The sequence below is a fragment of the Staurois parvus genome, unplaced genomic scaffold, assembly GCF_062004578.1.
Source record: "Staurois parvus isolate SC_StPar_1 unplaced genomic scaffold, SC_StPar_1.0 ptg002073l, whole genome shotgun sequence".
NCBI lineage: Eukaryota > Metazoa > Chordata > Amphibia > Anura > Ranidae > Staurois > Staurois parvus.
Window position 1 is genome coordinate 217,501 of NW_028319869.1, and position 16,891 is coordinate 234,391.

The window sequence follows — 16,891 nt, forward strand, 5'->3', positions numbered from 1 at the left end:
TATATATATATATATATATATATATATTAAACATTCAAAAAAATGTATTTATTTATATTAAAAAAATACAGAAAAACAATATTAATATAATAATGATAGTTATTATTGTTATTATTATTAATAATAATAATAATAATAATAATAAATGGCAATAATCAATAGAATACATTATATATATATATATATATATATATATATATATAAATAAAACATAAAAAAATTATTTATTTATAGAAACACAGAAAAACAATATTAATATAGTAATAATAATATAGTTATTATTATTAATAATAATATTAATAATAATAAATGACAATAATCAATAGAATATTGCAGAAAGTGGAAAGTAGTCAATAAAGTTATATAATTTTACCAACTGCCTCCCACTAACACGTTTCGGCAGAAAAAAGCCTCCCCTTCTTCAGAGATAACATATAAAAGATGGTAGAGCATACTATTACTATTTCTACATTATTTATTTATATATATATATATGTATATATATAAAATGTAATTTATTTATATCAAAAACATTTATGTGTATTTATGTATATAGAATATTGTAGACCGTGGAAAGTAGTCAATAAATTAATACAATTTTACCAACTTCTTTCCTCCTTCCACTAACATGTTTCAGTAGAAAAAAGCCTCCCCATTCTTCAGGGCTAACATATGAAAGATAATTATGAAGACAGAGAAAACAATATTAACAATATGAATATAGTAATAATAATAATAATTATAAACATAAAAGGCATTAATCAATAAAATATTGTAGAAAATGGAAAGTAGTCAATAAATTTATACAATTTTACCAACTTCCTTCCACCAACACGTTTCGCCAGAAAAATGCCTCCTTATTCTTCAGGGATAACATATGAAACATGATAGAGAATACTTTTATTATTTCTACATTATTTATGTTTTTTTCTACTCTTTAATTATATGTTAGTCCCGAAAAATAGGGATTTCTTTTTTCCTCGAAACATGCTAAGGTGTGAAGTAGTTAATATATTGTACAATTTTATGGAAATAAAAATATATTGTACAATTTTATTTACGAAGAATTTTAATAGAGAAGACAGAAAAAAATACTATTAGTACTATTAGTATTACTATATTATTTTTTTTCTGTTTTCTCTATTATCTCTAATATTTTATCCATGAAGAATGGAGAGGGCTCTTTCCCCCCAAAACATGTTGGTGAAAGGTGGAAAGTAGTTGATAAAACTGTACGATTTATAATTAATATAATTTATTGACTATTATCCATCTTCCACAATATTTTATGAATTTATACCTTTTATAATTACTATTATTATTAATATATTAGTAGTCATAAAAGGCATGAATCCATAAAATATTGTGGAAGGTGGAAAATATTTAGTAAAAAATGTCTACATTATTATCTTATATATGTTTGCCCTGAAGAAGGGAGGAGGTCTTTTTTGCGTCATAATTGTGTGGGAAATTGTGCATTAATTGCAGAGATTTACTGAATATATATTTTTTTAATCAAAAAACATTTAATACTATCATCGACCATTTTCACTAGTTGCTCCTAACCCGATCATCAAAAATGTGTCTGATAAGCCCTCTCTTAGGTTCATAGGATGGTTGACTGAGCGCGCCCTCCGGAACATAATGGCCCCTACATTAGGATTCCAATATTTGGCAAACTGCTTTTCATTTTGCACAAAAAAAAAAAAAAAAAAGAAGATTGTAGCCAAATTTTTTTCTATAAAAATGTGAAATGTAGACTTAACAAAAAAGACAACAGGCATGTCAGTTGGACTAAACATAGAATATAAATAAAACAATTATGCCTGCTTGAGAAATGTTCATTCTAACCTCCCCCTCTATTGAAAATATTGGACATTTATGATGGATTGCATAAATCAGCAGTGAAATTTCAGTTAAATAATGCACAAAAGTATTTTTAAGTGTATGTTTTTGGAAAAAAATAGAAAAGAAATAGATATTCAGTACATTTTCAGCACAATGTTTTGTCTCCTTAAGTAGAACACATCTGAAAAAAATCCATTGGCCTCCTAACTTCCTGTGCTCAGCTGACAACGCTGCCTCTACTTCCCTGAAATCCCAAGCAATGTTGTCAACCGTGCCTACAGGAATACGGAACTCCGCCTCTCTCCTTCCCTCTCTACATATATGTGTTGATTTATTTTCCTCTCCTGGACTGCAGAAGGCCTTCCTTTGTTTTTTATTGCCATTTAAAAAAAATTACATAATACTAGTAGACCAACAGGAACTTGCGGCGTGGGAAATTGTGAATTAATTGAAGAGATTTACTGGATATATATGTATATTTTTTTATTTTTTCCCAGACATACACTATGGGGTGTTTTTATAAAAAAAAAATATAAAAAAAAAAAAAAAAAAAATTTTGTCCTTTAGAACTGCATGTAAATTGGTTCTGTTCAAATGGAGAAAAACCAGATGGCTTTCTTGCCCACAGAAATGAATGTTATTCAAAGAAAAAAAAAAAAAAAAACCCAGCGTGAATAGGGAAAGTAATATACAGGTTTACGAATGTCTCAGTTAATGTGATTTTCGGTTTGCAAATTAAAATCCACTGAAAATAATGCCTCGGTTTATGAATTTTTTACGATTTTTTTTTGCAACACGAAGTGTATTTCGGTGCTGATTTGTAAATGCAATTGCCGTTTTTTTTTTCTTCACTATAGCTCACAGAATTAGCCGTCACTTTCCCCAGAGCTAAAGGCAACTTTGTTTCTTTTATCTCTGGAAAGAAACTAAAAGGAAACATTGTTTCTTTTAACTCGGGGAAACAAACTAAAAGAAAACTTTCTTTTAACTCGGGGAAACAAACTAAAAGGAAACATTGTTTCTTTTAACTCGGGGAAACAAACTAAAAGGAAACATTGTTTCTTTTAACTCGGGGAAATAAACGAAAAAGAAACTTTCTTTCTTTTAACTCCGGGAAACAAACAAAAAGGAAACGTTGTTTCTTTTAACTCCTGGAAACTGGGAAACAAACTAAAAGGAAACATTTTTTCTTTTAACTTGGGGAAATAACTAAAAGGAAACTTTCTTTTAACTCGGGGGAAACAAACTGAAAGGAAACATTGTTTCTTTTAACTCGGGGGGAAATAAACTAAAAGAAAACTTTCTTTCTTGTAACTCCGGAAAACAAACTAAAAGGAAACATTGTTTATTTTAACTGGGGGGAAAGTGACAGCTGATTCTCTGAGCTATAGTGAAGAAAAAAAAAAAAAAGCCAGTTATTACCTTTAAAAACCGGCACCGACCTATAGTGACAGAGACCTTTTTTTTACTTTTTTCTGACCTCCGGAATAATCGGTTTTCAATGCATTCCTACGGGAAACCGCGTTTCGGTTTACGAATTTTTTCGCAATACGAAACATCCCGGAGAACGCATTACATTTTCAAACCGAGGCACACCTGTATTACAGTCACTAGATGGCGCTGAGTATCACAGGAAATAAACAGGCTCCTCATCGCCATCTACTGGCCACAATGTAGTATTTCCCCCCCCCATTCACACTGTTTTTTCAATGGATAACATTTAATTCTCAGAATTTCCATGCAGTTTCAAATGAAGGACAGTTATGCAAATTTTTAAAAATAAAAACGCCCCTTTTCAGTTTTTTTTCAGGTAGGTTAATCCTATAAATGAAAAACATTCATGACTGCCACTAAAAGCAGCAGCCAATATTCAGGAATGATTGCCGCCATCATAGTAATACAGATTAATAAATGATCCCTATAACTTAAGTTATCCCTCGCTAATTTGAAATGTTTTTTTTTTCTTTTTTTCTCGCCAGTTACCTTTTACAACTCACAATATCAACAGTTTGTTTGTGCAATAGAAAATAAAAAGAATATAAAAATGTTCCCTTTTTTTTTTTTTTTTTTCTCCAGCGTTAAGTAAACACTGCTAAGAGGAATGAAGTATCGACGGTCTATTATCTTTTAGTTGTGATTTCCGGAGGTTGAGTGCTTTTTACTCCAGGCTTCGATACTTGGTGAAGAGATTGTACAGGACTCGCAGAGTGGATTTCAAGTCGCAGTTGACAATGTCTGTGGGTACAGAGCGCGGCCACAAGGTCAGAATTCAAAGAAACACCTTCAGAGCGACAACAAGTCATTTTCACGACAACATTAACTAACCTTCCGGCCTTGGCTTTGGTTTTTCGAGACCGCCATCTTGCATGAGCTCAAAGGAAAATGATACATTGAGGACCTGAGGATAAAAAAAAAAAAAAAAAAAAGAAAAAAAGATTTTATTCAAGAACAGTTGAAAGAGAAAAAAAAACCGTCTACATTTAACTTGGTATTTGATATTCAGTCCTAGTGCCCAACCTGCAGCCCCAGGGCCATAGGCAGCCCTTTGGTGTTTGATGGGTGGCCCTTGGACCCAGCAGTTAGAGGGAGCATTGATTTCTAAGGGGGCCTCAAAAGTCATCTCTAGAGGTGCCTCGTGTCTGACTGGCTCCTACAGCATCAGGTGTGTGCCTATGGGAGCGCTGGACCAATGTAAGCAAGGCTTGGTATTGGTGGATGCCCAATGGAGTGAGTCCTCCTTTTGAAAGGGGCTAATACCCAACGGAGGTGCAGTGTCGATGGGACTTCCTATGGGTCCCGGGATCTCTGATAGCAACGTAGAGTACAATCAGCACCAGGGGCGGACTGACAACTCTTGGGGCCCCCGGAAATAGGTGATCATGGGGCCCCTGTGTCCTTGCCCACACTCAAAGCACACCCAAAAAAAAGCCTATAAAAAGGTATCAGGGGAATTTCATGGGGCCCCCTACTGACCTCGGGCCCTCGGGCAGTGGCCGAGTGCTCGAATGGTCAGTCCGCCCCTGCTCAGCACATATTTCGGGATAGGTATAGAAAAGCTCCCGGTACAAAACTTCCTATCATTTGGTGGTCTGTTCGAAATGTTATTTATCAAGAGCAACAGGTAAAGCCAATTTATTCGGGGGGGGGATCTTTTTTTTTTTTTTGTATTCTCTTTATTAGTTTTGTAGAGAAGAGTCCCACATAGAAGAAAAATATATTTGAAATATATTTTAAAAATATTCTTCCCAAATATATTGCCATATATTTGAAATGCTACAATTTTGGCCGCATTCAATATATTTCAAAATATATCTCAACAAATAAATAAAAATTATACATATATACATACATACACACACACACTGCATGTTGAAATGCATTTTTATTACAAAATATATGAAAAATATTTTTAAAAATGCATTTCAAATATACATATATAAATATATGTAAAAATACATGTTAAAATGGCTTTTTTATATGTAAAAAAAAATCTGAAGAATATACTGTATTTTAAAAATATATATATTTTTAAATATATTCTCCGGATTTTGTTTAACATAGAAAAAAGTCATTTTAACATGTATTTTTACATATATTTGTAAATGCATTCCAAAAATGTAGATTTTCCATCAGCTTTTATTTATTTTTTAAATATTATTAATTTATTATTATTTTGTTTTTTTTTGTTAGAGTTAAGGTTAGTTTAGGGTTAGGATTAGGGGTTAGGGTTTGGGTTGGGGTTAGTATTTTAGTTATTATTTTCTTATTATTTATCAATTTTTTTGTTAGAGTAGGGTGATAACAACAATAATAATAATAAATGAATAAATAAAATTAACAAATAAATAAAAATAATCATAAATAAATACTTGTAATATAAATTAATTATAATTAACCCATAACCTTAACCCCCTAAAACCTAAAAAAGTAATATATTAATATTAATAATTTATTATTATTATTAATAATGTATTTTTTGTTTAGGTGTTTAATAATAATAATAATAATAATAATAATAATTATTATTATTATTATTATTATTATTAATAAGGTATTTCTTTGTTAGGTTGTTTAAAAAAAATAACAATGATAATAATAATTTTTAATTATTATTAATAATTATAATAAGAGGAATAATACATTATTATAATAATAATGTATTTTTTTGTTTTGGGTGCTTATTTATTATTATTAATAATGTATTTCTTTGTTAGGGTGTTTAATAATAATCATAATTTATTATTATTATTATTATTATTATTATTATTAATAATAATAATAATTATAATAATGTTTTTGGTTTGGGTGTTTTTTTTTATTATTATTATTATTATTATTATTATTATTATTAATAATAATAATAATAATAATAATATTAATAATAATTTATTTCTTTTAGGGTGTTTAATAATAATGTATTATTATTAATTATTATTATTATTATTATTATTATTAATAATAATAATAATAATAATAATAATAATAGTTTTTTTGTTCGGGTGTTTAATTATTATTATTTTATTTCATCTAGTTTTTTTAAGGTTAGAGGGTAATTATTATTTATTTTTTATTTATAATAATTTATTATTTATATGTATTTTTATTCGTATTGTTACAAATTTTTTTTTATTTGAGCAGAAAATTGCGCAAAACGCGCATTAAAAGGCGTGAAAGCTCGCAAACACATGCCAATCACGCGTTTCTATTCTTTTCTATGAGAATAAAAAAGTGCCAAAAACATTCAAATCTGCCCAATTTGAACTACAACAGTAGTTCCAAAACTTTTTTTGAGCTTCAGCCGACTTGGAGTGGAGTTGTGAACTGTGTCCATGGAGTAATATTGATTTTTTTTCCCCTGAGCGTTTTGGAGCTTTACGCTTCGCGCTACAAAACGCTCAGGTGTGAATGGCGCCTTATGGCAGTGGGCGGAGCCACATAATGGCATGATTTGCATGGCTCCGCCTTGTATTCTGAAGTGAAGAATAAACCCCTCGCTTCTTGCAGTGGGTGGGAAGTCGTGACAGGTCAATTCTATATATAAAAAAGATTCATTGATTTAACAATTCCTCTAAATCCATCTCATCATTACCCGTCTAGTTCTACTTTCTAGTTACAAATATAAATTCCAACTAATTCTTCTTCATATTGTCTTTGTCTGCAGAAACAACGTTGTCTTTGTCTGCAGAAACAACAAAGACAACGTAACATTCAATGTATCATTTCCACTTTGTATGAAACAATTGCAGGATTCCAGCCATGGTTACCTTCTGCTCAAAGCTGTCCGGAGTCAGAAAGAAATTGTAGAGAGGAACAAAGTATCCTTCCAGAAGACCCATCAACAGGACGAGATACACGCCATCTGCAAACTGCGACACCCACATGGAAGAGAAATAGGTTTCCAATATATTTAGAAAAATAAAATATATATGTGACATATATTTACAATACGATAATATATTTTAACATGCATTCAAAAAAAATTTAAATGTAAATATATTTTCTAAAGGCATACATTTAAAAGTATATATTTTTTAAATATTCTTCAGATTTTTTTTAAACATAAAAAAATGTCATTTTAACATATAATTTTTACATATATTTGTAAATGCATTCCAAAAATGTGGATTAAATATATTTTCAAAGACATATATTTGAAAATGTATTTTCAAAAATATTTTCAGATAATTTTTAATATATAATAAACACATTTCAACATAAAGTAGTATGTGACATATATTTACAATATATTGGCCTAAGCTAATCTATTGTAACATGTCTTCTAAAAAATGTAAATGTAAATATATATTCTAAAGGCATACATTTAATAATATATATTTTTTAAATATATTCTTCAGATTTTTTTAAACATATAAAATAGTCATTTTAACATATATTTGTAAATGGACTCCAAAAATGTGGATTAAATGAACTTTCAAAGACATATATTTGAAAATGCATTCCAAAAATGTTGATTAAATGTATATTTGAAAAAAGTATTTTTAAAATTTTTTTTCGATTTTTTTTAAATATATAATAAACGGATTTCAACATACAGTTCTATGTAACATATATTTACAATATATTGGCCTACGCTAATATATTTTAACATGTCTTCTAAAAAATGTAAATATATTTTCTAAAGGCATACATTTAAAATACATATTTTTTAAATATATTCTTCAGATTTTTTTTTAACATATAAAATAGTCATTTTAACATATATTTGTAAATGCATTCCAAAAATGTGGATTAAATGTATTTTCAAAGACATATATTTGAAAATGTATTTTTAAAAATATTTTCAGGTATGTTTTTAATGTCTAATTAATGCATTTCAACATATAGTAGTATGTGAAATATATTTACAATATATTGACCTACGCTAATATATTTTAACATGTCTTCTAAAAAATTAAAATGTAAATATATTTTTAAAGGCATATATTTAAAACTATATATTTTTAAAATATATTCTTCAGATTTTTTTAAACATACAAAAAAGTCATTTTAACATATATTTTTTACATATATTTGTAAATGCATTCTAAAAATGTGGATTCAATGTATTTTCAAAGACATATATTTGAAAATGTATTTTTAAAAATATTTTCAAAATATTCTTTTAATATATAATAAATGCATTTCAACATAAAGTAGTATGTGACATATATTTACAATATACAATCTACGCGAATAGATTTTAACATTTATTCTAAAAAATGTAAATGTAAATATGTTTTCTAAAGACATACATTTAAAAGTATATAATTTTTAAATATATTCTTCAGATTTTTTTTTTTAAACATAGAAAAAAGTAATTTTAACATATCATTTTTACATATATTTGTAAATGCATTCCAAAAATGTAGATTAAATGTATTTTCAAAGACATATATTTGAAAATGTATTTTTAAAAATATTTTCAGATATTTTTTAATATATAATAAATGCATTTCATTCAACATAAAAGTATATATATATATATATATATATATATATATATATATATATATATATATATATATACACATATATATATATATATATACACACACACATATATATATATATATGTATACATACACACTAAAATATATTGAATCCAGCCATAATTGTAGTATTTAAAATATATGTCAATATATTTGGGAAGAATATTTTCAAAATATATTTAAAGTTTATTTTTCTTCCACGTGGGCACAAACATATTATTGAAAAACAAAATAAAAAAAAATATATCTTTCATTTTCACTGTAACTTTGAAAATGGTAAAAAGCGACGGACCAGTAAATTGAAAGAAAAGCCGCCGTCATTCATACAACAAAAGCCACCAGCTACTACTGTGGTTATCTTCTCCAAACTAGCTGTCTGCATGTGGTATGCATGACGGCAGCCGGAGAGGAGTGCGATCATCAACAGCAGCACAAGCTGGTAGCTACTACACTAGTCTCTCTCAGACAAATGAAGTAGCTGTCGGCTTGTGTTGCTGTTGACTTTGTGTATTTGTGAATGATGGAATGCCACTCCAGCCACTGTCATTCATGCAACAAACACCTCCAACTACTACTATAGTCATCTCCTCCATACTAGATGTTAGTTTGTGTTGAGCATGACGGCAGCTGGTGAGGAGTGCCGTCATTCACATACACACAAGCTGACAGCAACACAAACCGGCAGTTACTACACTAGTCTCTCTCAGACAAATGTAGTAGCTGCCATTTTGTATTGCTGTTGATTTGTGTTTTCGTGAATGACACCTTGCTGCTCCAGCTGCTGTCATTCACACAGCAAATGCCGCCAGCTGGAGTGGAGTGCCTTCATTCACAAAACACAAGCCGACAGCAACACAAAGCCAGTAGCTACTACACTAGTCTCTCTCAGACAAATGTAGTAGCTGTCGGCTTGTGTTGCTTTTGGCCTGTGTTTTTGTGAATGACAGCACTTCTCTCCAGCCGCTGTCATTCACACAACAAATGTCACTAGCTACTACAGTAGTCCTCATCTCCAAACTAGCAGGCTATTTGGGTTGTGCATAACGACAGCTGGAGAGGAGCGCTGTCATTCACAGAAACACAAGCTGACAGCAACACAAACCCGCAGCTACTACACTAGTCTCTCTCAGACAAATGTAGTAGCTGACATTTTGTATTGCTGTTGATTTGTTTTCATGAATGACACCTTGCTGCTCCAGCTGCTGTAATTCACACAGCAAATGCCGCCAGCTGGAGTTTGACTCATTCACAAAACACAAACTGACAGCAACACAAACTGGCAGCTACTACACTAGTCTCTCTCAGACAAATGTAGTAGCTGACATTTTGTGTTGCTGTTAATTTGTGTTTTCGTGAATGAGACCTTGCTGCACCAGCTGCTGTCATTCACACAGCAAATGCCGCCAGCTGGAGTGGAGTGCCTTCATTCACAAAACACAAGCCGACAGCAACACAAGCCTGTAGCTATTACACTAGTCTCTCTCATACAGATGTAGTAGCTGTTGACGTGTGTAGCTGTTGGCCTGTATTTTTGTGAATGACAGCAATCCTCTCCAGCAGTTCTAATTCACACAACTGTCACCAGCTACTACTATAGTCACCTCCTCTAAACTAACTGGCGGTTTGTGTTGTATATGATGGCAGCTGGAGAGAAGCGCTGTCATTCACAAAAAACACAAGATGACAGAAACACAAACCAGCAGCTACTACACTAGTCTCTCTCAGACAAATGTAGTAACTGCCGTTTTGTGTTGCTGTTGATTTGTGTTTTTGTGAATGACACCTTGCTGCACCAGCTGCTGTCATTCACACAGCAAATGCTGCCAGCTACTACTGTAGTCACCTCCTCTAAACTAACTGGTGGTTTGTGTTGTATACAGTATGATGGCAGCTGGAGAGAAGCGCTGTCATTCACAAAGCTGGCAGCAACACAATCCAGTCGCTTTTACACTAGTCTCTGCTAGACAAATGTAGTCACTGTTAGATTGCGTTCCTGTTGGCTTGTGTTTTTTGTGAATGACAGCGCTCCCCTCCAGCCGCTATTATTCACATAAAATATGCCGCCAGCTACTACTATAGTCATCTCCTCCAAACTAGCTGGCGACTTGTGTTGTGCATGACAACAGCTGGAGAGGAGCGTTGTCATTCACAGAAACACAAGCTGACAGCAACACAAACCGGCAGCTACTACACTAGTCTCTCTCAGACAAATGTAGTAGTTGTTGCTGTTGATCTGTGTTTTTGTGAATGACACCTTGCTACAGCAGCTGCTGTCATTCACACAACAAACGTCGCTAGCTGCTACTGTAGTCACCATCTCCAAACTAGCAGGCTGTTTAGGTTATGTATGACGACAGCTGGAAAGGAGCGTTATCATTCACAGAAACACAAGCTGACAGCAACACAAACTGGCAGTTACATTTGTCTGAGAGAGACTAGTGTAGTAGTAGCTGAAATTTTGTGTTGCTGTTGATTTGTGTTTTTGTGAATGACACCTTGCTGCACCAGCTGCTGTCATTCACACAGCAAATGCTGCCAGCTACTACTGTAGTCACCTCCTCTAAACTAACTGGTGGTTTGTGTTGTATACAGTATGATGGCAGCTGGAGAGAAGCGCTGTCATTCACAAAGCTGGCAGCAACACAATCCAGTCGCTTTTACACTAGTCTCTGCTAGACAAATGTAGTCGCTGTTAGATTGCGTTCCTGTTGGCTTGTGTTTTTTGTGAATGACAGCGCTCCCCTCCAGCCGCTATTATTCACATAAAATATGCCGCCAGCTACTACTATAGTCATCTCCTCCAAACTAGCTGGCGACTTGTGTTGTGCATGACAACAGCTGGAGAGGAGCGTTGTCATTCACAGAAACACAAGCTGACAGCAACACAAACCGGCAGCTACTACACTAGTCTCTCTCAGACAAATGTAGTAGTTGTTGCTGTTGATCTGTGTTTTTGTGAATGACACCTTGCTACAGCAGCTGCTGTCATTCACACAACAAACGTCGCTAGCTGCTACTGTAGTCATCATCTCCAAACTAGCAGGCTGTTTGGGTTGTGTATGACGACAGCTGGAGAGAAGCGTTATCATTCACAGAAACACAAGCTGACAGCAACACAAACTAGCAGTTACTACACTAGTCTCTCTCAGACAAATGTAGTAGCTGAAATTTTGTGTTGCTGTTGATCTGTGTTTTCGTGAATGACACCTTGCTGCTCCAGCTGCTGTCATTCACACAGCAAATGCTGCCAGCCACTACTGTAGTCACCTCCTCTAAACTAACTGGTGGTTTGGGTTGTATGTGATGGCAGCTGGAGAGAAGCGCTGTCATTCACAAAAAAAACACAAGCTGACAGCAACACAAAGCCAGTAGATATTACACAAGTCTCTCTCAGACAAATGTAGTCGCTGTTAGATTGTGTTCCTGTAGGCTTGTGGTTTTTGTGAATGACAGCGCTCCCCTCCATCCGCTGTTATTCACATAACATATGCCGCCAGCTACTACTATAGTCATCTCCTCCAAACTAGCTGGCAGCTACTACACTAGTCTCTCTCAGACAGATGCAGTAGCTGTTGACATGTATTTTTGTGAAGGACAGCAATCCTCTCTAGCAGCTCTAATTCACACATCTGTCACCAGCTACTACTCTAGTCACCTCCTCTAAACTAGCTGGCGACTTGTGTTGTGTATGACGGCATCTGGAGAGGAGCGCCATCATTCGCAGAAACACAAGTCAGCAGCTATTACACTAGTCTCTCTCAGACAGCTTGAAATGCTGTCAGCTTGTGTTTTTTGTGCAAAAAAAAAAACTTTTGCCATTTACTCAACCGCTGCCAGCCACCAGCTACTACTGTACTCATCCTCTCCAAACTTTTGATGACTTGTGTTGAGAATGATGAACGCCAGAGATTGTTGATCCAGGTAAAATCTGATTGCCGTAGGGATCAGTGAGGAGTATTATTGCCCTTTGGGAGCAGTTGAACCCTGCTTTATCATTTATTTTGCCTTCCTCTGTAGATATAGGGCTCTATATCGCTCCATCTCCGCCACCCCCCTCTGCCAATCCCTCCACTGGCCTCCACTCAGTGTCCTCCACCCCCCTCTGCCAATCCCTCCACTCAGTGTCCTCCATCCCTCTCTGCCAATCCCTCCATTGGCCTCCACTCAGTGTCCTCCATCCCTCTCTGCCAATCCCTCCACTGGCCTCCATTCAGTGTCCTCCACCCCCTCTGCCAATCCCTCCACTGGCCTCCATTCAGTGTCCTCCACCCCCTCTGCCAATCCCTCCACTGGCTTCCGATTGCCCAACGGATCAAATTCAAAATCCTAACACTGACGTACAAAGTCGTCCACCATACTGCCCCGAACTACATCACTGACCTAATATCCAGGTACCACCCAACACGCACACTCCGCTCCTCACAAGACCTCCTTCTCTCTAGTTCCCTGGTCTCCTCCTCCCATGCCCGCCTCCAGGACTTCTCCAGGGTGTCACCCATCCTCTGGAACTCCCTGCCCCAACCCATCAGATTATCACCTACTCTCCTCTCCTTCACCCTGAAAACCCATCTCTTCAGGGAAGCCTACCCCACCCCCTACTAACTTGACTGACCTCCTCCACTCTTCCTACCACCCCATCCCCCACAGCTATCTCCTCCTGTGCCACCATCCCCTCCCTCCTAGATTGTAAGCTCCAAGGAGCAGGGCCCTCAATCCCCTCATGTTTTGCATTGTATTGGTATTGTTCTGTCACATGTTCTGTCCCCCTTTGTAATGTACAGCGCTGAGCGAACTATTGGCGCTTTATAAATACTGTATAATAATAATAATAATAATATATATGCAATTTTTTTTCTATTGGTTTAACTTGATGAACTTGTGTTCTTTTTTTTCCAATCGCGTAAAACTCAAGAATGAAAATGTAATATATTGCAGCGTTCCAGTCCTTAGATGTGGTGGCTGCATTCGTTTTCTCTTTTTAGCCCCTCCCCCCTTTGTTTTCACCTGTTGAACCTGCTAGTAACACACTTCCTAGCCTAAGGTGACAACACTTATCACACTGTATCTATAGAGTAGCTGCATTGTCACCCGTAGACAGAAAGTGTGTAAGGATTACAAAATACCTCCCCTTTTCCTCATCCCCATAACATAGGGGGAGGTGTTCTGTAGTTCACCGAGGTTAATGGGGAGGGCTTATGACACTGCTTAACATAACACTGCACAGTATCTCTGTTTTGTACTTGATGCATGCTCGCTCGATTGTTGACAACTGGAATCCAGTGGCGTTGGCTCCCGTTTACCATTGTCAGCCAATGATAGTGATCACATATCTGGAAGGCCAACATTATAAACTCTTAAAGGGCCGGCGCCCGCTATCTAGAAGGGGTTCAAGGCAACGCTCTCTCCAGCGCCATCTGTGAGCATATTCTCCCAAGGCAGTACTGCACCTAAATTATGCGGTTAAAGGCAAACCACAATCAAGACACATTACACACTTGAAGATTCTCTAGACCAGGGGTCTCCAAACTTTACATACAAAAGGGCCAGTTTACTGTCCTTCAGACTTTAGGGGGGCCGGACTGTGGACATTGGGAGTATAAAATGTCCCAGCATCAGTGGGAGCAAATAATGCCCCATCATTGGTGTTATTGGGAGGATATGTGCCCCATCATTGGTGTATTGGGCCCAATTGTTGGTGTCATTGGGCAGAACTGTGCCCCATCGTTGGTATCATTGGGAGAAATTGTGCCCCATCATCGGTGTACTGGGCCCAATTGTTGGTGTCATCGGGCAGAACTGTGCCCCATGGTTGGTGTCATTGGGAGGAATTGTGCCCCTTCATTGGTGTCTTTGGGAGGAATTGTGCCCCTTCGTTGGTGTCAGTTGGGGGAATTATGCCCCATTGTTGGTGTCAGTGGATGAAATATTGCTCCAAGGGCTAGATGAAAGCAAGCAAAGGGCCACAGTTTGGAGACCACTGCTCTAGACCAATACAATACCTCACTGTGTCACTGGGGAATCATGCCCTATCATTGGTGTTATTGGAAGGAATTATGCCCCATCATTGGTATATTGGGCCCAATTGTTGGTGTCATTGGGCTGAACTGTGCCCCATTGTTGGTGTCATTGGGAATAATTGCGCCCCTTCATTGGTGTCATTGGGAGGAATTGTGCCCCATCATTGGTGTCATTGGGAGGAATTGTGCCCCATCATTGGTGTCTTTGGGAGGAATTGTGCCCCTTTGTTGGTGTCAGTTGGGGGAATTATGCCCCATTGTTGGTGACAGTGGTTGAAATATTGCTCCAAGGGCCAGATAAAAGCAATCAAAGGGCCACATCTGGCCCCCAGGCCACAGTTTGGAGACCACTGCTCTAGACCAATACAATACCTCACTGTATCACTGGGGAATTGTTCCCCATCATTGGTGTATTGGGCCCAATTGTTGGTGTCATTGGGCTGAACTGTGCCCCATTGTTGGTGTAATTGGGAGGAATTGCGCCCCTTCATTGGTGTCATTGGGAGGAATTGTGCCCCATCATTAGTGTCATTGGGAGGAATTGTGTTCCTTCATTGGTGTCATTGGGAGGAATTGTGCCCCATCATTGGTGTATTGGGCCCAACTGTTGGTGTTATTGGGCAGAAATGTGCCCCATCGTTGGTGTCACTGGGAGGAATTTTGCCCCATCATTGGTGTATTGGGTCCAATTGTTGGTGTCATTGGGCAGAACTGTGTCTCATTGTTGGTGTCATTGGGAGGAATTGTGCCCCATCATTGGTGTCATTGGGAGGAATTACGCCCCATTATTGGTGTCATTGGGAGGAATTACGCCCCTTCATTGGCGTCTTTGGGAGGAATTGTGCCCCATCATTGGTGTATTGGGCCCAATTGTTGGTGTTATTGGGCAGAAATGTGCCCCATTGTTGGTGTCATTGGGAGGAATTGTGCCCCATCACTGGCGTCATTGGGAGGAATTACGCCCCTTCATTGGTGTCTTTGGAAGGAATTGCGTCCCTTCATTGGCGTCTTTGGGAGGAATTGTGCCCCTTGTTGGTGTCAGTTGGGGGAATTATGCCCCATTTTTGGTGTCAGTGGATGAAATATTGCTCCAAGGGACAGAAAAATGCAAGCAAAGGGCCACAGTTTGGAGACCACTGCTCTAGACCAATACAATACCTCACTGTGTCACTGGGGAACCATGCCCCATCATTGGTGTATTGGGTCCAATTGTTGGTGTCATTGGGCAGAACTGTGCCCCATCGTTGGTGTCATTGGCAGGAATTTTGCCCCATCATTGGTGTATTGGGTCCAATTGTTGGTGTCATTGGGCAGAACTGTGTCTCATTGTTGGTGTCATTGGGAGGAATTGTGCCCCATCATTGGTGTCATTGGGAGGAATTACGCCCCATCATTGGTGTCATTGGGAGGAATTACGCCCCTTCATTGGCGTCTTTGGGAGGAATTGTGCCCCTTGTTGGTGTCAGTTGGGGGAATTATGCCCCATTTGTGGTGTCAGTAGATGGAATATTGCTCCAATGACCAGATAAAAGCACACAGTCACAGTTTGGAGACCACTGCTCTAGACCAATACAATACCTCACCTGTGTCTCCAGCTCCGTCACTTCCAGGTTCAGCTTATTTAGGTGTTTGTTAACAAATGTGATCAAAGTCTGAAACGCAGAATAAAAAACAGACAGTAAATACTTGGTGTCCATATAACAGGTTGAGAAAATCAGGGGAATACCCCTAGAATGGAGAATAAAATCACATGGGGTCATATTTACAAGAACTGATTTTTTTTTTAGCCGATACCTTTTTTATATTTTGCTATCCTAGATTGATATTGGTGGATTTGAAGTTGCTTTCTAATGTTTTATTACTACTAGTTTAGCCACGGTTTACATTTATAAAATTAACCACATATAATATTTCTCTTATCAATAAATATTCAATACACGACAAAGGATTCCCAGAGTTTAATAGGTTAGCTTCAAGTATATCTAAATCCATTTATTTGATTTTTGTTTTGGATAAAGTAAAAGGAGGGTTTTAAAT

The 16,891-nt window shown here is 36.2% G+C and overlaps 1 protein-coding gene across 2 annotated transcripts in view; it reads right to left on the bottom strand.

Moving 5' to 3' along the window:
* Positions 1-706: 706 nt before the first annotated feature.
* Positions 707-16,891, bottom strand: part of PARVA (parvin alpha) — a 115,054-nt gene continuing 98,869 nt past the window's right edge. For both annotated transcript variants that reach the window (XM_089664858.1, XM_089664859.1), the window contains exons 10-13: positions 16,438-16,506; positions 7,113-7,214; positions 4,174-4,246; positions 707-4,083 (exon numbers count right to left, since the gene is read on the bottom strand). In XM_089664858.1, coding sequence (XP_089520984.1) covers positions 4,007-4,083; positions 4,174-4,246; positions 7,113-7,214; positions 16,438-16,506 — 321 coding nt within the window. In that variant the 3' untranslated portion in view covers positions 707-4,006. The remainder of the gene's footprint in view (positions 4,084-4,173; positions 4,247-7,112; positions 7,215-16,437; positions 16,507-16,891) is intronic.